The 23,435-nt window shown below is 51.4% G+C and overlaps 1 protein-coding gene across 2 annotated transcripts in view; it reads right to left on the reverse strand.

Annotated features, from left to right (window-relative positions):
- RYR1 (ryanodine receptor 1) overlaps positions 1-23,435 on the reverse strand; it is a 116,005-nt gene that overhangs the window by 69,512 nt on the left and 23,058 nt on the right. For both annotated transcript variants that reach the window (XM_082437632.1, XM_082437631.1), the window contains exons 22-42: positions 23,129-23,232; positions 22,547-22,630; positions 21,429-21,736; positions 20,400-20,602; positions 19,308-19,482; positions 18,920-19,128; positions 15,617-16,011; positions 14,528-14,660; positions 13,539-13,699; positions 12,919-13,084; positions 11,170-11,256; positions 10,769-10,995; positions 8,579-9,191; positions 6,767-7,036; positions 6,223-6,423; positions 5,777-5,888; positions 4,404-4,550; positions 2,618-2,891; positions 1,752-1,866; positions 1,534-1,666; positions 1,058-1,152 (exon numbers count right to left, since the gene is read on the reverse strand). In XM_082437632.1, the coding sequence (XP_082293758.1) occupies positions 1,058-1,152; positions 1,534-1,666; positions 1,752-1,866; positions 2,618-2,891; positions 4,404-4,550; positions 5,777-5,888; positions 6,223-6,423; positions 6,767-7,036; positions 8,579-9,191; positions 10,769-10,995; positions 11,170-11,256; positions 12,919-13,084; positions 13,539-13,699; positions 14,528-14,660; positions 15,617-16,011; positions 18,920-19,128; positions 19,308-19,482; positions 20,400-20,602; positions 21,429-21,736; positions 22,547-22,630; positions 23,129-23,232 (4,212 nt within the window). The remainder of the gene's footprint in view (positions 1-1,057; positions 1,153-1,533; positions 1,667-1,751; positions 1,867-2,617; positions 2,892-4,403; positions 4,551-5,776; positions 5,889-6,222; positions 6,424-6,766; positions 7,037-8,578; positions 9,192-10,768; positions 10,996-11,169; positions 11,257-12,918; positions 13,085-13,538; positions 13,700-14,527; positions 14,661-15,616; positions 16,012-18,919; positions 19,129-19,307; positions 19,483-20,399; positions 20,603-21,428; positions 21,737-22,546; positions 22,631-23,128; positions 23,233-23,435) is intronic.

Raw genomic sequence — 23,435 nt, forward strand, 5'->3', positions numbered from 1 at the left:
AGAGACCCCTACTGTCTCACTCAGGGCTAAAGCCAGAGCCCTCGCTGTGGCCCACAGACCCTCCACACAATCTGCCCTTGTCAGCTCCCTGCCCTCACATCCTAGCACTCACCCTGTCTCCCTCTGCTCCAAGCACACTGCTCTCTCTGCTGTTCCTCAAGCTCATCAGGTTCACTCCTGCCTCAGCACCTTTGCACTGGCTGCTTCCCAGCTTGGAACGCTCTTCCCCCTCATGTCCATATGGCCCCCATCTCCTTCAGAGCTTTACCTGAAGGTCACTTTCTCAGTGAGGCTTTCTCTGACCACTCGTGTCTAAACTCAGACACCCTCCCGACACTTGATATTTCTCTCCCTTGCTCACGTTTTTTCTTCCTTAACACTCGTCATTAGCTAATACACCACATATTTTACTTCTTCATCTCGTTTATTATCCATCCTCCCAACTAGAATGTCAGCTTCACAAGGACAAGGATTTTTGACTCTCAATCACTGTCATACCCCTACTGCCTTGGACAGGTCCTGACACATAGTAGGTGCTCAAAAACATTTGTTAAATAATAATACTATAATAGTAGATAACTGTCAGAGGGTGCTTACTGCTTTGTAAACGCTTTCGTGAGTTAACTTATTTAATCCGCAGAACAACTGTATGAAATTGTTTCTATTATATTCATTCTACAAATGAGGAGATGGAGGCCTGGAGAATTTAAGCCACTTGTCCAAGGCCACACAGCAAGAGAGTGGGGCTGGGAGTGGGGGTGGGGGCGGGGAGTTGAATCTAAGTTGCTGAACTCCAGAGCCCATGCCTTTCACTGCTACACACAGAAGCAGGGAGCACAGAGGGCCAAGAAACGTGCCAAGCCCACGTGGCTGGGGAGGGTGGGGTGTAGATTTTCACTCAGCCCCGTGAGCGAGTGACTGGGTCCTGTCCCTTTGCTGCAAATTATTCCCCTTCTGATTCAGTTCTGGACCAAGCACAATGGCACCCATAGAGTGGGACCCAAATCAGCAGGTGCCCCAAGGGGCCAGGTATGGGCCAGGCCTTCTCCCTCCACACCTTCTCCAGATCCTGCTCCTGCAACGCCAAGGCCAGCTCGTTGTTGTCAATGACAGAGGCAGCTGCCACGTCCAGGGGCGTGGAGCCCTTCATGCCTGTGGGGGTGAGAGGCAGTGAGAATGCTCTTCAGAGGTGCCTAGCTGACTGTCTCACTTTTGCTTGCCTCACCTCCTCCAGGAAGCCCTCCTTGACCACACCTTTTCCAGCCTGGGTCAGGTGGCTCCTCTGACTGTGCTTCTCCATCCCAGGCCTGATCAGTCCAGGCCGACACTGTCTGGGATGGGTTTGTCTACCCCACTCCACTGTGAACCCCATTAGGGCCAGGCCCAGGGCTGTCTGGGTATCCCCAGCACTGCTCATTACAGGTCCAGATCCAGGGTGAGTTGAGAGTGAGTGTTTGTTAAATGACTAAGTGAGCCAGCGGAGAGCGGGTCCAGCCTGGATGGACCGCCAGGAGTGGGCTCAGGGTTCCTCACCCAGGCCAATGCCGCTGTTCTCCAGCAGGTAGCTCAGGTGGTCAAACATGGAGCGCTGGTTCTGCCGGCTGATGCGGCAGAAGTAGCAGAGGAAGCGGCAGCAGCTGGTCACCATCTTGGGGAAGCGGATCTCCTGGGCAAGCAGGGTGGGCTGGTGGTCAGTGCCTGCCCTCTGGGGCCCCCTCCCCTGAGCTCTCCAGCCCACACAGCCCCCTTACCTTGGATTCGCCGCCCCCAAGGACATTCACCATGACCTCCATGACTGTCTCATGCATGCCCAGCGCCCGCATCAGGTTCGGGTGTTGGTAGAAGACTCTGTTGTTCATGATGTTCCTGTGGACAGGTAGAGTGCATGGGGTCAAGTCCACGGAGAGCCTCCAGACCCCTGTGGGAGCCATCACCACCACTGTGGTAACAGTTAACATTTACTGAACTCCTAGTCTGTGCCCGGCACTACTCCCTTTACAGATCTGAACTCATTCAATCCTTATGTCCACCCTGTGATGCGGGAACTGGAATTATCCCTCTTTCACAGACAAGGAAACCAGAGGATCCAAGGTGGGCTCCCCCTGGGGCGGAGATCTTTATCATGTTGCATGTTGTAACCCCAAGTGCCTAGAAAGGGCCTGGCACACAGTAGGTGCTCAATAGATGTTTGCTGAGTGAATGAATGAGGCTCACTTGGCGCTGAGTGCTGAAGACTATTGTTATCATTATTATTATTACTGTTATTACCACTACATGAGCTCACTGAAGCCGCACCACAACTCTTCAGGATAAGCGTGGCTCTTCCCCAGTTTAGAGATGAAGAAACCGAAGCTCAAAGAGGGTAAATCTTGAGCCAAGAGTCACAGGTGAGTAGGAGCTGTTACCCAGGGATGGGTGGAGAGGTAAGAGGGGGGGACATTACCTAGGGAGATGGGCTAGCTGCTGGGAGGAGCACACCACCCTGAGGATGGGGCAGAAGTGGGGAAGGACACATTATTGCATCCAGAGGACGTGAGCCGGTGGACAAGCTTGAGCCAGAAGGTCTCCCCTCCCTTCCCCGGGGATGTGCAGAGTCAGGGGAGGGGCGGGGCCTCACCCAATGCTCTGGATCATGAGGTTTTCCTCCTGGGGGCCCATCTGCACGATAAGCAGTGATCGGATCTGGCCAAGGCACTCAAGCAGACTCATGGTGTCCTCCACGGAGGAGGGTGAGATGGTATAGGCCCGGGGCAGGGCACGCAGCAGCTCCCCGAGCCCATCGTACTGCCGGTGCAGGAGGCTGAACATGGCCCGTACCAGCTCGGGGCTCTGCACGAAGTCCTCTTGGGCCCAACGCACCACTGTGTGGGACACCAGCTCCTGCAGCGACTCTGGGAAGGGGACACAAGGGTAGGAACACTCTTCCTGACCAGGGCCTTGAGCAAAAACGGTACAGAGGGCGCCCCTCTTTCCAGAGGGCTTCTCAGTTGCTAACCATTCACCTCCCGCCCTCCTCCTGCCAGGAGTGGGCAGATTCTGGCAGATTTTGTTCTGTGGCTCTAGGAGTCTCCCTATCCTCTTCACCCTATACCCAGACCATAAGTGCCCCCCTAAAAGCTTTAAGAGGAAAAAGCACTTGTATCACTGCAAAGTACCAGAGCATTATTCTGAGCACCTTTGAAAGTGCAAGTGGTAATTCCATTTGTTCTGTAAAAACACTGCTGATTTTTCATCATGGGAGACAACAGACATAAAGAAAAATGGTGAAGACATTGGTGTCATCTGAAAATTATGTCAAAAATGAACTCTTTTATTTTCCCTGGCGATGTCCCCGGGACTCTCCTCTCCTATATCCAGCATCCATTTCTCTCCCTGTCTCTCTTTCTCTCCCAACCCTTTTTCTTCCCAGGATTTCTGGGAGAGAAGACAGATGTCTCCTGTGTCTCAGGGTCAGAAGAAACCTTCCTGCACTGGCACTGAATGATGGTGTCAATTCATGACCTGTGACATGTCCTACCTTCCTTCCATCTGCTCTACACGATCTGGACCCATCACTTCTGACTTCATATTCTGTACCTCCCCTCCTGCTCACTCTGCTCCAGCCACACTGGTCTCTAAACGCACCAAGCATGTTCCTGCCTCAGGGCCTTTGCACTGGCTGTTCCATCTGTACCAATCATCTTTCCCCAGATCTTTGCATACCTCACTCCCCCACTCCAACCTCTCCATCTTTGTCCCTCTCTCTCCTCTCACTCAGCTTTAGTTTTCTTCTTAATACGTATGGCCATCTGATATTATGGTATATGTATATTTGTATCTTTTGTAATATTCTAAACTCCTTGAGGGCAGGGACTTTGACTCTTCCCCCTACTATATTCCCTGGCCCTACCAACAGTGCCTGGCCCAGAGTTGGCCCAATAAAATTTCTTGAATGTTATAGAATAAACCCTCCACCAATGTTAGGGACTCTGTCCTTGTTATACGGTGTTAATATATAGTTTGCCTAATGACCCATGGGCCCAACATTTATCATGGCTGCTTTCCTAACCCCTCAGCATAGTAATCACTTTCACCAAGAAATAAGGGAAAAACAAAGAAAAGCCACAAGTACATGGAAGCCACGGTGGTGCAGGAGTTGCCCCATCCCAAGGTTGGATGTATGCCTCTGCTCTGGCAGCCATGCACCACACTGTTCCAACACACACACTGTGCAGCCCCAACTTTGGGGCCACGCCTCCAGCATGCCTCCTCTCTCACCCCTCTCTCCACTCCTCCTCTCTCATTAATACCCATCCACCCGTCCCTTGGGCTACTCCTGGTGGCCTGTCTTGGACCCAGAAACTCCCCAAGCGCAGGGCTGCTTGGCCCACCCCTGTGCCATCCTTGGTGGCCCCAGTCCTCACGGGGTTTGTGCTCCTCGGCAGGTGGCTCCTCCTCCGGTTTCTCCTCCTTCTTCTTCAGCAGCCGTACCTTCTCCAACAGGCCCATCAGGCGGCTGCCCAGGGTGGCTTCTTCCTCCGGTTCTTCCTCCTCCCCCGCCAGCTGAATTCCTGGAGGTGGTCAAGAAGGGAGGGCGTGTCATTCATCATTCATTGCTTATTAATCGCCTCTTATCATTTACTTCTTTATTCATTCATGTGTTCACTCACTCATTTCTCATTCATGTGTGCATTCGTGGGGTTTTTCATTTGTTTCTTTATATGTTCATGTTTGTTCATTTATTCATTCCTTGAATCATTTGCCTTTTAAGTCAACTATTGCAAGTATCTTCAAAGAACTAAAGGAAACCAAGTCTAAAGTATTAAAGAGAACTATGATGACAATGTCTCATCAAACAGAGAATATTAATAGAGGTAGATAATGTAAAAAATAACCATATAGAGTTGAAAAGTACAAAAACTGAAATTTAAAAAACACTAGAGGGGTGCAACAGCATACTTGAGCTGGTAGGAGAAAGAATCAATGAAGAAAAACTAACAGAGCCTCAGAGACCTGTGGGACACCATCTAGTGTACCAACATACGCATAATGGGAGTCCTAGAAGGAGAGATGAGAAAGGAGCAGAAAAATATTTGGAAAAATAATGGCCTCAAAGTCCCAAATTTGATGAAAAATATTAATCTACACATCCAAGAAACTTGGTGGCCTAGTGGTTAGGATTCCTGGCTTTCACTGCCATGGCCTGGGTTCGATCCCTTGTTGGGGAACTGAGATCCCACAAACCGCATGGTGCGGCAAAAAACAAAAACAGCTCAAGTAGGATAAATTCATTGAGCTCCACACCTAGATACATCATACTCAAACTGCTTAAAGGCACAGGTAAAGAGAAATCTTGAAAGCCAGCCAGGGAAAAATGACTCATCACATATAAGAAAATCTCAGTAAGATTATCAGCTGACTTATGAGAAAAAATAGAGGTCATCCATCCATCCCTCCAGCCATCCTTCTTTTCATTCATCCAAACCAGTCAGCCATCTCTTCACCCATTTCTTTATTCGGCCATCCTTCTCTCCATCAATTCACACACTCTTCCATCCAGCTATAGCCTACAGCCATTTGTCCACATATACATCCACCCAAATACCCATATAAACATATCCTTCCACTCATCATCTACCTGTTCACTAACATGTTCATTCATTCAGTCACTCATTCATTTTACCAACAGTTACTGCACAAATACTGTAGATATTTAAGATCAGGAAATCTTAGGAAAACTTCAAGACAGGTCTCAAGAACAAGTTTGGGAGGAGGATTCTCTGATCTCCTCTCTTACCACAGTGTGTCAGCAGGTCTTGATGAAATTCGAGCAAATCCTGTTGGATCTCTTCAGGGACAGGACAATCTTCCTCATCCTCAGCATTTTTGAAGTTCAATAGCATGTTGATCTAGGGGAAGGTCAAAGATTAGAATGAGGGTCAGAGACCCCAGAGCAGGAACTCTGAAGTCAAGGATTAAAGATCCAAACGTGAGTTCCTGTCTAAGGTCATTAGTGAAGAATATCTGGGCGACTAAAGGTTCGAAAGGAGTCAGGGTCAGTCTGCGGTGACTCAGAAGTCTGGTTCAGAGAGAGGTAGAAGAGTAACAGATAAGTATATGGATAGGGTCAGAGGTCAAGCTCAGATTGAGAGGTTAAGTGAGTATCATCAGTGATCAGAGTAAGGGGAGAGGTTGAGGTTGGGTTTAGACAGTAAGGCCAGCTGGGGTCAGGGGTCAGAGGACCTGCTCCTGGGGTGGGGAGCGGAACTCGCGAGTACGTCGGGCAGTCTCAGCTGCAGTCATGGTGAAGGCTTTCACAAGGGTGCCGTAGCGGTCCCTCTGGTTGGCCTGGAGCTTGTCCACGTAGCGCTCTGCAAAGGCTGCAAGAGACTCCACACGGTGCTGCAGCTCTTGGTCACAGAAATACTCCAGCAGGTGACACATCTGTGGGATGACAGCCATGCAGTAGGAGGGATGGTGGTGAGACCATCAGGACTTCCTTGAAACTTTTCTTGCTTTCTCTCCCCACTCCATAGCCCTGCTCTGGTCGAGCCACCACTGTCTCCTGCCTGGATCCTCAAGCCAGCCATCTCCATGGTCTCACCCCTCTAATTCACCTCCCACATGGAAACCAGATAGCTCATTCAAAGCCAGCAGCACTCCACTGCTTTATGCCCTTCCACAGCTCCCCACTGCCTTGGGACAAAGTCCAGACTCAAGCCCCACCAGACCCTGTATGTCCTAGCCCAGAGGGATGGAGGCTGGAAAACAGGCAGAATCAGCCCACCTGTAACTTCACAGACTCCGGCAACTTCATCTGGAGCAGCCCCTCCTCCAAGTCTTCTTCTTTTTCCCCTTCTGCTGTCTCCTCTTCCTCTTTTTCCTCATCTTCCTTCTCCCGTGCCTCTTCCTCCTCATCCTCCTCCTTCTCCTCCTCATCCTCCTCTTCCTCCTCTTCTTCTTCCTCCTCCTCTTCCTCTTCTTCCTCAGTGAATACTTCAGGCTCAATCATCTTCAAGATCTGTTTCACATCCTCATCGCCAAAGATGCCCATCACCTATGGGACAAAGCCTGGGTCTGTCACTGTGGCCTGCAAGGCTTCCGTAATCAAGACCCAGCCTCACTCTCCAGATATGTTTCTCCTGCACAGGCCAGATTCATTCCTGCATTGGCTGTATATGATTCCTCTTACAAGCAGGAATGGCATCCCCCTGCCCTGCCATCCATCCTCCTTAAGATCCCCCCAGATCCACACCCTGTGTCCCACGTACATGGCCCAGACTACATAGCCAAACATGAGCACCTCTCCCTTCACAAGGAAGTGTCCTTTTTCCCAAGCTTGAGCATTTGTTACTCTGTAACAGGACACACCCTACACCTGAGGCCCTCATATCTCCCAGCATATGCTAGCTCTCAGTCAACATAATGAAGATGCTATCAGATGGAAGGAGAGCAGGTAGATAAAAGGGAAAAATAGTGGGGAAAGAGAGAGAGATGAATGAATGGGGGGAGGACTGGGTGACTGGGTGGATGAATTAACAGATGGAACAGTAGAGGTTTGACGGGGAGATGGATGGATGGGTGGATAATGAACTGAGAGGTGAAGGTAAAGGTGGAAGAAGAGATGGTGGGTAGATGGATGACAGGATAAATGATGTATAGATAGGTGGGTGGATAGATGGTTTGACAGACGCATAAGCAAGTAAATGAGTGGATGGGCAAATAGATAAATGGGTAAATAACCAGGCACTGGGGTAGGATGGATATGTGGATGGGTGGATAGGTTTGTGTATGAAAAATCGGATGGATGGATGGATATATGGATGAGTCATTAGATGGGTATGTGAATGAAAGGGTACATGAAATGAAGAAGGGACAGAAGGATGGAGAACGGGTGAATTAAAGGGTGTAGATGGTTGGATGGATTTGTGGGTACGTGGATGGGTCTTAATATATATGGATAGAGAGATGCATGGATTGATGGACAGATAGGTGGAAGATGGAGAAATGGATGAATCTGTGGATGGGTGGATGAATGGATGCACAGGTGGAAGGAAGATGATGGTTGAATGCATGAAGGGAAAGATAGATTAATAAATAAATGGGTAGGTGGATGGATGAATGGATGAAATGGTGGATGTAATGATGTGTGAATGAATGGAAGAATGAATGGACAACTAGATTGAAAGTTAGATAGATGGATACATGTATGGATGGATGGATAATTGGGTGGAGACTGGAAGGATAAATAGATGAGGAACTTTTGGATGGAAAGATGGGGGTATGTTTGAATGAATAGGTGGATGGATGGAAAGGGTGGTGGAGGATGGATGAATGATGGTTGGTTGGATGGATGAATGGAAAGAAGGAAGTGATTACTAAACAGATGAATATATGGCAGACGAATGGATGGAAGGAAAAGTGAATGAGTAGATGATAGAAGGATAAGTTGGAAGGTGAAGGGTATATGGACCGAGAGATGAACGGGCAGTTGGATGTATAAATGGGAGGGGAATGTATGTAGGTATGTATGTACGGATGGATGGATGATTTGGAATGTGAAAGAACAGGACAGAGGGAAGCAGGAGGAAGTCATTACCAGCAGGGTGGACACAAGCTTGAGCACGGGCACAAACTGGAACTCCACGGAGCCCCCGACAGGGTCACGTGCGTGCTGCCCACCGTCTCGCACTGCCTCCCCCAGCATTCTTAGTGCTTTGTCCCGAAGAGCCTCCAGAGGGATGCTGGGGCTGAGACGGGCTGGAGCTTCTGCCACCCCAGCAGCTGGCAGGGCAGCCACAAAACAGGGAGCTAAGAAATGGTGTGGAGGCCGCAGCGAGGTGGTGACGCCGACACCAGGAAGGCCATAGCGGCGGGGACCATTATCTGCTCTTTTTCCAGGCGGGAAGAGGGTGATGGCACGGGTCTCAGGAGTGAGGGGCACGATGTACTCAGAGAGCATGGAGCGGCGGCTGCGGCAGGCACTTTCAAGATGGATGCTGATGAGGAGGTCGTAGTAACCTGCACGCAGGGGGCCGGGCAGGTGCGCGTCTTCCAGGGCGTGCAGCAGCTGTGCCTGGTCCACGTGGCTGCACAGAGCATGTGCCACGCGGTTGTTGCCCAGGGCGCACACAGCGCGGTAGAGGCGGAGGGTGTGCGAGTGGAACCGCTGCAGGTCCAAGCGCTCCGACAGCTCCAGGATGTCCATGCATCTGCAGTGGAGATGGGCCACATTCAGGGACTCAGCAGGCAGAGGAGGTGGGAGACAGAGACACAGACCACAGAGAGGCAAAGAGGTGCTCAGGTGAGTGTTGGTGGCCCAAGCAGCGAATCCCAGTGTTCTGCTGGGTCAAGGTTCTGTGAGGTCTGTGGAGCTGAGTCTAGGAGTCTTTTAATGGTTCTGGAAGTCCCTCAGTGGTCTGGGGGCTCCTTGACATACATCTGGGATTTGTGGGATGGTCTGGTACTCTGGGGATCTAAGAGTCCATGGGAAATATCTGGTGACCCTGAGATGTATCTAGGATCCCAGGTTGGGTCTGAATCCCCCTCTGGCAGGTCTGAGTACCCTGGTTATATCTGAGCACCACCAGAATGTAAACTCCACCAGTACAGGACATTTCTGCCTCTTTTGTTTATTTGTTTGCTTGCTATATTCCCAGCACCTAAAAAGGACTTAGCAGGCTTCCCTGGTGGCGCAGTGGTTAAGAATCCACCTGCAGGGGACACGGGTTGGAGCCCTGGTCCGGGAAGATCCTACATGCCGCAGAGCAACTAAGCAAGTGCGCCACAACTACTGAGCCCGCGAGCCGCAACTACTGAAGCCCGCGCGCCTAGAGCCTGTGCTCCGCAACAAGAGAAGCCACCGCAATGAGAAGCCTGCGCACCGCAACGAAGAGTAGTCCCCCGCTCGCTGCAACTACAGAAAGCCCACATGCAGCAACGAAGACCCAACACAGCCATAAATAAATAAATAAATAAATAAATAAATAAATAAATAAAGGAATTAGCAAATAGTATGTGCTCAATAAATATTTGTTGTAGGAACAAATGAATAAATGGGTGTGTCTGAGGCCCCTGGGGATGGGTCTGAGTCCTCCTGGGCAGGTCTGAGTCCCCTGAGTTATACAAGAGCATTACTAGAATGTCCGTTCACAAGAGCTTGGTGTCTCCAGGCTAGAGTTCTGCTGTCACACAGGAGGAGCTCAGAGCTATTTGTCCAATCAGTGAATAAAGGAAAGATGAAGCATCTTCCTGGGGTGAGTCTGGGATCCCGGCCACAGTTAGAGTCCTTAAAAGCTTTCCTGTCATCCATGTGAATACTCTTTAGCCCGGTGTGTCTGGGTTCCCTGGAGCAGGTTAGATATCTCCAAGGGATACCTCTAAAGTCTCCTGGGTATGTCCAAGAGAACCTGGGGTGCCTCCAGGCCTGTCTGACTAATGTGCAAGACTCTCTGAGGTGCACTTGAGGCCCCTGGGGTGTTGTGTGGTCTCCTTGACGTGGATCTGGACTCCCTGCGATGGGTTTGGAGCCCGTGGGTGAGTCTGGAGTCCACTGGGGTGTTAGCTGGGGATGCCTGGGCTGAGTCTGGGTCCCCTGAGGTGGGTCTGAGCCTGCTGAAAGGGATTTAGAGCCCCCTGGAGTGTTATCTGGGGATGGTAAGGTAGGCCTGGGGCTTCCTGGGGTGTTGTGTGGAGTCCCGGGGTAGTGCGGAGGGGCACCGGGTGGGATCCAGACCCCAGAGGGCTTGCAGTATCTGCCCCACCCCTGGGCGCCGGGGCTGTCCCTGACCGGTTCTCCTCGGGGATGTGCAGCGCCATCATGGTCAGCGGCTCCTGGCACTGCACTGCCCAGCCCAGCCGCTCGCCCGCACGCCGCGTGTCCACCTGCAGGAAGTGGTTGGGCATGCGGCTCCACGACACGGGCATCAGCATCTGCATCTCGAGCCGCGGCGGGCACTGTGGGGTGGGGTTGTTGCGCTCGCTCATAAACATGGCGGCCGACAGCGGCATGATGTTCTGGGGACACAGGGGTACGCACATGTCAGGATTCCCCACCCTTTCTCTCCTGCCACTCTGTTTCCAAGAAGCCCTCCCGGATTTCTCCCCCCACTTCAGCTGCTCTGCCAGCCTGACCTCCCATACCTCTGTCCTCAGCCTGCCCCCATTAGTGCCCCATCACTGCACCCTGACCTTCTGCTTCCCCAGCTCAAACTGGATGACGTTCTGGTGTGTCGGCAGGACAAAGACAGCAGGAAACAGCTTTGTATTGGGTTCCACCTGGGAAGGGAGAAGAGGGCAGGGTGAGGAAGAAGATGAACTGGAGGTGGTATTGACTCTGGATCCCCGACTCGGGAGCCAGTTGCCCCAGCCTGATGCTGCTGGTGTCTACAGATCCAAACTCAGGCACTGGAGGCTCCACAAGAGCCCTGAAGTGGCTCATGGGCTGCACCACCTCTGATCCAGTGAGGCCAACCTCCTCCACCTCCCCCAGGGCAACCTGTCGTCTGGGTCTTCGCGCACATCATGCCCACCCCCACCCACGAATGCCATTCCTGTTTCTCTCCCAAGCACTTACTTAATCTTCAAAGTTCAAAAAGCGTCCTCTGACTGCCTTTCCCTGCAGCCCCTCTGATCTTTGAAGAGAAACCCACCCAGGCTCTAACACAACAAACACCACTATCTGTGAAGCAGTCTTGCCAAACCTTAATCTAATCCAATCTAATCTGGACCCATCTCCCAGTTTACAAGAAAATACAGGGGACAGAGGAAAATGTTTAAATGACACCTCAGGTGTGCATCAGCCGGATTCAGCCTGTGGGAAACTAGGCCAGCACTCTTCGGATGGTAGTATGCACACGAATGCCCTGAGATTTATTTAAAAAGTCAGATTCTGATTGGGCAGGTCTGGGTAAGAGCCTGAGATTCTGCATTTCTAACAGGCTCCCAGGTGATGCAGAGCCTGCTGGTCCAGGGACCACACTTTGAGGAGCAAAGTTCTACCAGACAGACAGCTGGTTTCTTCAATGAATACATTTCAAAGGGGAAAAAAAGAAAAAAATGGAAGGGAAATCTACATACGAAAAGAGACTGAAGGGACTTAGCAACCAACTAAAACATATCGCCTTATTTAGATTCTGATTCAAACAAACGGTAAAAAGACATTTTTGAGACAACCAGAGAAGTTTGACCATGGGCTGGATATCTGGGGATATCTAAGAATTCTTGGGGTTTTTTTTAAGATAATAGTGGTATTGTGGTTATGTTTTTTAAAGGAATCCTTAACTTTTAGAGATACATACTGAAAAGAGACAACCCATATGATATCTGGGATTTCCTTCAAAATCCTCCAGTGGGTGTGGATAAAGATGGATCAAGGTTGGCCGTGAGTGGGTACTAGCTGGAGCTATGTAATGGGGACATGGAGGTTCATTATGCTATTCTAGTTTTGCATATTTTTTAAATTCTCCATTTAAAATAAAGTTTTATAAAATAAATAAAGTTAGATGGATTAAGGGATGGATAGCAGATTCGTGGTAGTAGGTATATGGGCATTCATGATACAGTTCCTTTAATTTTGCTGTATGCTTGAAATCTTTCATAATAAAGTGATGAAAAGGAAAATCCCACCTTAGAATTTTGGCCCATCCTAGGATGTTCCCTGATTGGTGAAAAGGTGGCGACTGGTATCACCCAGCCCAAGAGGGATATGGACCTCTCTCCAAGGTCAAGGCTCTGCTCTGTCTCCCCCTTTCTGGATGTCAGTTCGATGAATGGTTCACCTAGGTGGTCTCCCAGGAACCTCCCAGCTCTGCCCTGTCCTGAGGCTGTTTTATCCTGTCTCTCTGGGGTCTGCCCTCAGAGGGTGTCTGGGAGGGCTGTCCCGGGATGCTGAGACACGAGGACGCTATCGCTAAGTTGCTGAATGAGGGCTGGGCTTACCTGGAAAAAGGTGTTGCTCTCTTTGCCGTTGGCGGTAAAGGTCATTAGGCCAGTGGCCAAGTCCACCAGGCAGCCAATGACAAGGTCCGTGTGGCTGACCCGGCCCTGCTGCCCGGGGCTCACGAAGTCTCCACCCCACACCATGTAGCAGTTGCTGCACTTGAGGCTAGAGGACACAGGAGTGATCAGTGCCCGGATCGTCAGCCGAGGCGCTCTGGACCCTGGACACCCCCTTCCCTGAGCTCCCGGAATACCATGACTCAGAGCCCCACCCCCAAACACCCGCCACCTGCAGACCTGAGTGCTGAAACCCCTCACCCCAGACCCTGAGCCCCTCGGAGCTAGAATTCTTAGAAGCTGGTGGGGGAAAGGGGTGTTTCCAGAACGAGGAGAAGGAGAAGGCGAGCAGGAGGAGAGAATAGAAAAAGGAGGTAAACTAGAAAGAGGACGGCAAGATGGAAGAGGAGGAGAAAATGGAAAAGAAGAAGTGGACAAAGAAGAGGAGGAGGGAAAACACAGAGCAGGAGCCGTGGGAGGAAGACAAGCAGGAAGAGGGGAGGAAAGGAGGAGGCGCCCAGCGCTGACCTCCGGTCTCCCACGGCCCCCGCCCCTCCCCGCACCTGCTGTGGATGTTGCCTTGCTCGTCCCCCATGGTCACCGTCACCACCCGGACCTTGCTGAGGTCGAAGTTCATGTCGTGCTGATGGTAGTCGGGGGTGACCCAGCCCACCCACACGCAGCTGGGCTCCTGGCCGGCGAAGACCCTCACGGAGTAATAGTACTGAAGAGGCAAAGGGGGGACCGGTGGTCAGTGGGCTTCCCTGAGACTCTGAGTTGATTTCTCTGGATTCTCAGTGTCCTCTGGGAGTTTAACAAGAAGTTGCTGGATTTGAGACCCCCTGGGTCTGTGTCCCTCTGTTTCTGTGTTTACTGATGTATTCCTAGATTCGGGAATCCTTTGGGCCTGTTTTGTGATACACCCAAATTTGGGTCCCTCCCCAGGTTATACAGCAAAGTTATAAATAAATAATAGCTAACAAATAGCTCACAAATGAACTCACTTAAATCCTTACAATCACCATCAAGTGGATACACTTTTTATCTCCATTTTACTGATGGGGAAACCATAGCGCTTCCCCAGAAGAGAAGACATAGAGCCGTGAAGTGACACCCAGGTAGCCCGCGACCCTAACCACTAGGCTGTTTGTCTCAGAAAAGATTCCAGATTTGGCGAATCCCCAAACTGTATTGGAATAATTGTGAATTTTGGTTCCCGGGAATATACTAGAATAGCTACTAAATTTGGGGTGTTGAGTTTATATGGGTGAACCCAAATATTGGGGTGCCGAGTCTATGTTGGCTTATCCCTGGGATTTGGGGGGCCCTGGGAGTTATACCAGTGTGCCCCATGGCTTCATTGTGTTCCCTGCAATTTTTAGGCCCCTAGCTATACGGATTTAGGGGTTCAAAGGGTTAAATTGATGTGTACTGTATTTTGTGGTCTCCAGTATATATTGGGGTGTCCCCAGATAAGGGCAATTACTGGGGATTACGGCATGAAGTTTGGAGATCTGGGTGGGGGCTGAAGTTGAGGGTCCCCGGTTCGCACCGTGGTGGTATTGAGGATGATCTCAGGGTCATCACGGTCGTCAGCAGGCACCACCTCGTGAGGGAGTCGGGGCAGAGTGGGGGTGGCTGGTGGCTGGGTCATCATGGCGGCCTTCTTGGCCTTGAACAAGAACCTGGTGGTGAAGAGGAGAGGCTGTCATGAGACTCACTCTCAAGCCCAGCTCCCCAGCCTTCTCCATCACAACGTTTGTGCCTCCACATCCATCCTAAATAAGCCCCGTCTCTAATACCCAAGGCCTCGCCTCTAGAGGGATGAAATTCCCAACTGCACCAACAAAGTCCACCCTGGAGGAGCTCTGTGCTTTCGGATGCCGGGTTACCCAGATTTAAAGGTGCCTCTGGGAACATGGAGGTTCCCTTGGGGAGCATACAATGGTCCCCTAAGTCACCATTTCTCATATGGGTGCTAAAGGCATTTGGGAAAGGACAATTCTTCATTGGGCACTGTCTTGTACATTGAAGACATGTAGAATCCCTGGAGCCCCCAGCAAGCAGTACCTCCCCCCAAAACTGTGATAACTAAAAATCTCCCATCATTTCCAAACATCCCCTCAAGAGACACAGAACTAAATCCCACTGAGAACTACTGCCACAGTAGGGGAAAAGCAGATTTAGTTTCATTTCAAATTTAATGCCCTTTGAGGGTCTCCCTTGAAGTTAGTTTTTGGGGGGTACATTTGAGACAGAGAAGTGACCCCAATTTAGAAGACCAAAGATGTTCACTGGGATACCTTGGGGTACAGTCAACTTTCCCAAGATTCTGAGGTCCCCTTTAGTGTTCACAGATAATGAAGTCCATTGGATGAAAAGCTTTGGTACCCCAAGGACCGTGGAGTTCTCCATAGATATAGTGGGGCATCCCGATTTTACATTCTCAGGGAAATTAGAGCATCCCAGGGAAATAATAGCGTTCACTCGAGACATAACAGGATCCCTCAGTAATCTGACCCCATTTAGCATATATGGGCCCACTTTGGGATACAGTGGGGTTTCTCAAGTTATTGAGGTTGCCTAATTGGGGGTCCCAGGACAGACCCCCAAACCCCACCCTGCCCCACCCTTGACTCACCCTCTCTTCTTGTTCTTCTCTGTGGTAGCATCCTTCTCATTCTCTGCCCTGGGAGGCTGGGCCTCTACCCCAGCCTGGGCGGTGCCCCCGGATGACCCATCCTTGCCAGTTCCTTCTTTGCCCAGCTCAGCCTCGCCCCAGTGCCCAGCTGAGCGGCGCAGGTTTTCATAGTCGGGATCGGGCTCCGCTGCCCGGGCCTCATCCTCAGCAGGAGGCTGCAGGCCAGGGGGTGCCAGAGGGGTGGCCCCCGCGGTGCAGCGGAAGTGCTGGTGGAACTGGACCGGAAGGCTGAGCCGCAGAAAGAGCATCTCCACCAGACTGTTCTGGGAGCCCCACGTGCGGTGGGTCAGGCGCAGGCAGGGGGGTGTATCCACGGTGCCGTCCACACGAGTCACCTGTGGGGGGGAGGCAGGAAGCACTGAGCCAGGAGGGAGAGCTAGGCCATTGGTCCTAAACCTTATTACACACAGAGTCACCATTAGGCCTCAGAGCACGGTGTGAGAATTAGCCAAAGACTCACTCCTCCGAGCGTACGAACTCCCATGGGACACACAGCTTGGCCGTGGGGTGCATTCAGCTTTCTGTCTACCTTTGTCTGGACACCTTTGTACAGTGGGCAGCCCTGGTCAGACACTGGAATCACTTGGGGGGCTTTCAAAACCTTCCTGCGCACAGGGCTCACTCCAGACCAGGTCATCCACCCATCCACCCATTCATTCTTCCATCCTTCCGTCCACCAATCCATCCATCCATCCATCTAACACTACACGAATATTTCCTGAGCACCTACTGTGTGCCAGGCACTGTTCCAAGTGCTAGGAACACATCAGTGAAAAGAACAAGGTCTCTGCCCTCCTGCTCTCTTGGGGAGACGTCTTGGGGAGAGCAGCCCAGAAGGGTCAGATTTTTTTAAAGGCTCCCCAGATGAATTTTTGTTAGACTTGTTGTTTGTGGAAATATAACACCCAGAAGAATGCACACAACGTAAGTGCACAGCACAATGAGGTTCTGGAGGGACCACGCCTGTGTACCCAGCACTCAGATGGAGAAATGGAACACCACCAGTCCCCCTGGGAGCCCCCTCGGTGCCCGTTTAGTCACTACGCTCTCGAAGATAGTGAGGGATTCTGATGAGGGAAATGCACCGACCTGGCCTAAATAAAGGGCAGGAGCTGAGAGAGGGACAGGCGTCTGGCCTGTGCGCTCCAAAGGCAGACTCTCAAGTTTTCTGGAGACTCCATAAACAACTGGAGCAGTTCCCTTTGATGCCCCACCTCAAGTTGACCTCCTCAAGGACCAATTGCCAAGAGAGACCTCTGCACTCCTCACCAGCCAGTGAATTCACCCCAAAACTGTGCAACCAAGACTGTCTGCAGGGTCGTTTTCTCCCCTCTCTCTCATCTCTCTTATAAATCCTGTTTTGCCTCTGCTCCTTGGCAAGCCTACTGACCATCTCCTTCCTGTGTTGGTATGCAAAGTAACTAAATGTCCGATTACTAGTTCACAGTTAACGCCCTTCTGACTTAGCACATCACAGATTAGCTTTGCCCATTCTTGAACTTTCTGTGAATGGGATCCTACAGTATGTGCTCTTTTGTGTCTGGCTTCTTTCATTCAACATCATGTCTGTGAAATTCGTCCATGTGGTTGTGGGTAGGTTAGTTTACTCATTCTCACTGCTGTCTAGCATGCTGTTCTTTGGGTTGAGAACACCATCTGGCAGTGGCAGGGATTGGGAGGTTCACGTCTTCCCCACCATCCTCTCCCGCCCCAGGCACCTCTCTGGTCTTCGTGCTCCCCCTCTCGCCTCCTACAATCCACTGTCAATAGAGACCTTTCCAAAACTCAGATCTAGACTGGACATTCCCCTGTTTAAAACCCTTCCGTTTTTACCTAGCCTTAAAATGCCTTCCCACAAATTATTTATTAATTATAAAGAGAAAAATAGTAACTTGATGGTGGAGAAACTTGGCAGACTCCACCATAACCAAATAGTCAAAGTTAATGTAATCAGTAATAAGACATAATGATATGATGTGCCGCCCTGATATTCTGCATCAAGAAGAACACAACCTCTTTGCTATGGTATTCGCGCCAAATACATGAGGAATATTCTGCAAAATAACTGGTCTGTACTCTTCAAAAATGTCAATATCATGACAGACAAAGAAACACTCAGAAACCTTCTACATTGAAGACTAAAGAGACATAACAGCTAACTGCAACGTGTAACTGCGGATTGGATTTTGGACCAGAAAAATAAAAAGAGACATCATTGCCACGATTAACAAAATTTGAATATGGATTGTAAATTAGGCAACAGTATGTATCAATGTAAATTTTCCTGATTTTCATAACTGCAGCTCTGTAAGAGCACAGCCTGTTCTGAAGAAATGCACATTGAAATATTTAGGGATAAAGAGGCGTGATGTCTCCAACTTACCTAAATAATTCAGGAAAGAGAAAGAGAGAGAGAATGTGAGAGGGAGATCTGAACGATGCCTAGGATGGGAAAACTGAGGCTCAGGAGGAGACAGTCACAGGCCCAGGTCATACAGCAGGTAAAAGGCCAACTCCAGGTCTGATTCTAAAATACCAGCTGAAGCTTAGCCACGTGGAATTCAAGTTCTTCCCAGGTTGAGAAAAAGACTATCACTTCGATTTATGTGGGTTTTTATTGTCAGAATCTGACCCTGAGTTTAACCTTGGGAAAGAAAGGCACTAGGGTCCAAAAATTAGGATACCAGATTAATGAAGAGTTACTAAAAATAAATAAACCCATGGGAATTCCCTGGCGGTCCAGTGGTTAGCACTCCTTGCTCTCACTGCCAAGGACCTGGGTTCAATGCCTGGTTGGGGAACTAAGATCCCACAAGCTTACTGCCGTGCTCTGTGGCGCGGCAATAAATAAATAAACAAACAAACAAGCAAACCCCCAAAATACCACCATAGATAACAGTTAGTAAGGAAGGTGTCAAAATGTACCCAGTGATTTATATTTCTTTAAACCTTGTTGTAGGATTAGATAGTTATAAGGGCTGGAAATGTCCACTGGGGTCACTTAATCCAGCTTCTCTTTTCTCCCTTCCCCTATTTTGTAGGCACGGTACCTGGAGCTCAGAAAGGTGTAGTTTGCCAAGGTTATACCCTACAAGGCAGCCCTGGGAGCCCATGATCCTGACACCCACTTCTACACGGTTAGTGGGCTAACAAAGAAGCCAAAGAGAAGCTTGGGGAAGAGAACTGTGGGGAGAATGAGATTTGGAAGCAGATCAGAGCGTACTGAGCGGGGTTGGTCCTCACCTCATAGTGGGGATGCTCAGGGCGCATGGCCTCAAACTGGGGAAGGCTTTTGCTGAACCAGGTAGTGACCGGGCGCTGCATGTTGATGGCAAATGGCTCAAAACCTTCCTGGAGGCCACAGATGGCAAAGAACCGCAGGGAGCTCACATCCTGGCCCAGGTTCAGGTGACCCACCTGGCCAGGTCCCAAGCTGCAGACGGGCAGGAAGCCTAGTGGGAGGGGATAGATGGGCAGGGGTGAGGATAGATGGGCAGGGCAGGGCAGGGGCAGCCATGGGGAAGGAGGTACTGTGGAAAGAAGGGATGGAAGAGCGGCGGGCTGGAGGGGACAGCGTAGGGTCAGGTGAGACGGAAGAAAACCAGAAAGGGGCCACAAGGCCAGCCCTCACCATCCCCAATCTCAATATCCCGGAAGGCTGTTTCAGAGCCTGAATCGGACATGAGGACCTCGCCGTTGAGGGTGAAGATAATGGTGTTCTCTGTGAGGTCGATCATGCAGCCCACGACATCACCTGACTGCCAGGGACGCCCAAACAGTTCACTGCCCAAGTGCCAGCGCTGACCCTGTGAGGAGGCAAGGGGAAGATGTGGTGCAGGAGAGACACGCAGAGGAATGGAGAGATACAGAAGCAAGGGGAGACGTAAAGATACAAGTGTCAGGTCCAGGGCATGTGGGACAGAAGAGGGTTCACCCCCACGGTGTCCCCCATCTTACCCCACGTTTGCATCCATGATCCTTAAAGGATAAGCTTTCATGCTTTCCCCTCCCACTAATCTCTGTATCTCATCCCTTCTGCCTGGGGTCTCTATTGTTTCCATGACTGGGGCTGGGGTTACACAGACCACCAAAGTGCTAGTGGAGGGTTGGGGACAGCAGCAAGTAGAGGGGTGGAAAGGAAAAACTAACCTGTCAATGTCCCCCATACGAACCCAAATATACCCATATGCCCCCAGAATAGATAAATGGATAATGAGATGGATGGATAGGAAGCAGGGTATATGGCTGGATGGAAGAACGAAATGAAAGCTGAGAGTCTACCTGGGTTGATGCAGGGAAGATAGAAAGTGTAGACAGACACATAGGTAGATGGATGGGTGGATGGATAAATAGATGATGTATTTATGCATTAAATTATTGGATAGATGAATGGATAAATGAAATCACAAATTGATTAAACAGGTGAATTGCTGAACTAACAACTACATGAATAGATGGCAATGTGGATGACTGAATGATTCTTTGGACAGATGAGAAGGATGGATGAATGGACAGACGGATGGTTGGATAGAGAGATGGATGATGGATGGACATATGCGTGGACAGAGAGAGGGAAGGATACGTGGAAGAATGATAGATGAGTGGGAAGGTAGAGTCAGAGATGGGCGGACAGAGTGAGGCACAGGTAGAGGCAGGGCTGGAGCGTGTGAGCTGTGGGAAGGACCACAGAGCCTGGCAGAGTGGAGCCCAGGGAGCTACCCACGCGGTGCCCATTGAAGACATAGGCCAGCTCATCAGCTCCCAGCTCCACGTCAGGCCGCAGCTCAGGCCTCGCCCAGCCCACTCGCATCTCGCCGGTGGTGACTGCCTCAAACTCGAAGTACCAGCGGCCGCTCTGCACCACATAGGATTTCTCTGCCCTGAAGATGCGCACCCGGTCCCAGCGAGACTGCCTCTCCGCCTGACCTACAGATGGGGTCAGGCAGAGTCAGAGAGGCTGGGTTGGTGGGAGAGACCAGGAAAGGTGAGGGCCTTTCGGGGGCTGGGAGGAAAGGGACAATTCTTGGTGTTAGGGAAGAACTGGGGAATCTCAGAGCAGTCACAGAGAGGCAGGAGGGACCCACTGAGACTTCTCCTCCATCCCTCTGCAGTCAGAGCTTCACAGAGGAACTAGTGACAGAGGCATGGAGGAAGAAAGTCGGGTCAGTCACAGTCATGGTCCAGGGTGAAGGGTCAAGATTAAGGTCAATGGTAAGAATCAAGGGTTGAGAGCAGGATCAGGAAGAGAGAGTCAGGGTCAGGGAGGGGATAGAAATTGCGGCTGGGGACAGCGGTTAAGAAATTGAAAGTTGAGGACCACAGTCAGGGTTAGGGGTTGAGGCTGGGATTGAGGGGTCAGTGATAGGTCAGGAGTCAAGTTAGGAGTAGGGATTAGAGGCTCTCTAAGTCCTTGGTTGGGTGGCTCCATGTTATAGCTACAGTCGAGAGGTTAGGAGTTAGGGGTCGTAGCTGGGGGTCAGGAATTGGAGTCAGGGTCAGGGTTAGCGCTCACTGGGTTCCTGGTCTGGCTGTTCAGTGTTGCAGCCATAGCCCAGGCAGGGCTTGAGTCAGGTCAAGGTCAGTGGTCAAGATCAGGTTCAGGGTCAGGGACAGAGTGTCAGGGTTGGGCGGAGAGGGTCAGTGCTGTAGATGTAGCCCATTGAGAGGCGAGTTGGGTCAGAGATCAGGAGTCAAGGGCCGGCGTTAGGGTCAGGGTAGGGGTCAGGGTCAGGGGCCTGTGGTCAGCACTCACTGGGCTCCTGGTCGGGCGGTTCAATGTTGTAACCGTAACCCAGCAGGGTGCGCACGGCCTGGCAGAGGCTGTCCCGGTTGCTGCGCTTGGTGGCCTCGTCCAGCAGGCGGTAGGGCACAAGGCGAGGGTTCCGGCGCGCAGGGATGTCCTGCACAGAGCTGTAGGTCCAGCCCTGGGCCACTCGGTCTCGTGCCCACACATTGTGTCCGTTCTCCGCCAGCCGGTCCACCAGCATCGTCTGCGCGGGCGTCAGTCTCACGTGGCTCAGGTCCAGAGGCGCCGGCTTGTACCCATTGCTCATCATGTACCTGCGGGTGTGGCGGGGTTCAGTGGGACAAGACCCTCACCTCCACTTCTAGGCTCTGTGCTATGGGATCCCTGACTTCTGACCCTTGTCCTTAGGATTCCATGATCTTTAGCCTTGAGCTTTGAAATTTCTGACCTTTGGTCTCTGACATCAGGGTTCTATGACTCCCTTAAATAAGCTTTGATATACTTGACTTCTGACCCCAGGATCCTGTGACCCTAGCAAGGGCTTTGACTTCACTGACCTCTGGCCTCTGTGACCCCTTCATCTTGATTTTGGGAGCCTCGTCTCTCACCCTGGAACTCTCTGACCCCTCACTTCTAACTTTGAGGCTTCTTACCTCCGATCCCAGGACCCTATCATTCCAAACTCCTGGCTTTGGAGTCCTTGACCTTTGAACCTTGGCATCTATCCCCAGGACCTCTGATCTCTCATCTATAATTTTAGGATCCCTTACTTACAACTCTAACAATTTCTCACCTCTTTCCATTGACCCCTCACCTCTAACTCAGAGATATTACCTCTGTTCTCTCATTTTCCCGGACTCTATGGCAGACCCTGACCCTGGGTCCGACTCTCTCCCACTCTCTCTCTGGAATGCCTAACTCCGCATTCCTGACACCTCCCCAGGACACTCACCACTGACTCCAGAGCCCCGACCCCTGGTCCTATGACCTCCACCCTAACCCACAGCCCCTTGGTTTCTGACCTCAGCCTCCCCCCACCGGCCCTCAATTGCTCCAGCCCTCACCACGGCATCCCCGGCCCCCTACTCTCTTCCCCACGTGGGGCCCAAGCCGCCCACACTCACGTCTTGGGGAGTTTTGTCTTCTTCAGGTTGTCTTCCGCCTTCTCATCCGCCATGCCCACATGGCAGCCCAGCGCCAGCAGGGTCCTGGGGCGGGGGGTGGGGGCAGGGGGACAGGGTCACCCCACGTGGCCTCCCTGCCTCTGGCGTCCTCTCCCCCAGCCCAGCTCCCCTCATCCCCCAGCCCCTGTCAGCTGTCTCTGGGTCACTAGCTCTCTCCACCTCTCTTGTTCTGGTTTTCTGGGCGTCTGTCCCGTCTCTCTCGGTCTTGGTGTCTGTGTCTCTCTGGCTCCTGACTCTCCCCGTTTCTCTGTCATTGTATCTCTGACTGTGCTTGTCTATTCCTGTCTGCTTCTGTCCTTGTCTCTTTCTCTCTCTTTCACTTACTGAGCATCTCTCTTTATGCCTCTGTCTCTTACTTGCCCTCTGTTTCAGCCTCACAATCCCAGTCTCCCTCTCTCTCTCTGCCTCTCTTTTGTCTCTTTCTCTCTGTCTCTCTCAGTCTCGGTCTCGCTCTCCCTGTCTCTCCTTGCCCTCCCGCCCAGCGGTCAGGCCCGGGCCCCTGCTCCCTGGTCAGCCCCTCACTTGAGCGTCTCCCCCGACATCTGCAGGTTGTAATTCCTCTCGGGCTCTGGTAGGCTGTGGAAGTCCACGAGACACGGATGCAGCCTCTTATTGTCATCCCGAACCTGGAGAAACTCCAGAGTCAACTCCTCGGTTCCCGTTCCCTCCCCAGCACTCCCAGACTGTGACCCCTGGCCTCCCCGACCCGTTCTACCACCCAAGGAGCCCCTGGTGTCCCAAAGTTGCTTCCCCCAGCCGCCAGCCCCTCCCAGTTAGTGAGCAGTTGCCACTCCACCACAGCCAGTCTAGCCTCTCTGCCCCACGCTGC

Source organism: Balaenoptera physalus (assembly GCF_965194825.1).
Source record: "Balaenoptera physalus genome assembly, chromosome: 19".
Taxonomy (NCBI): Eukaryota; Metazoa; Chordata; class Mammalia; order Artiodactyla; family Balaenopteridae; genus Balaenoptera; species Balaenoptera physalus.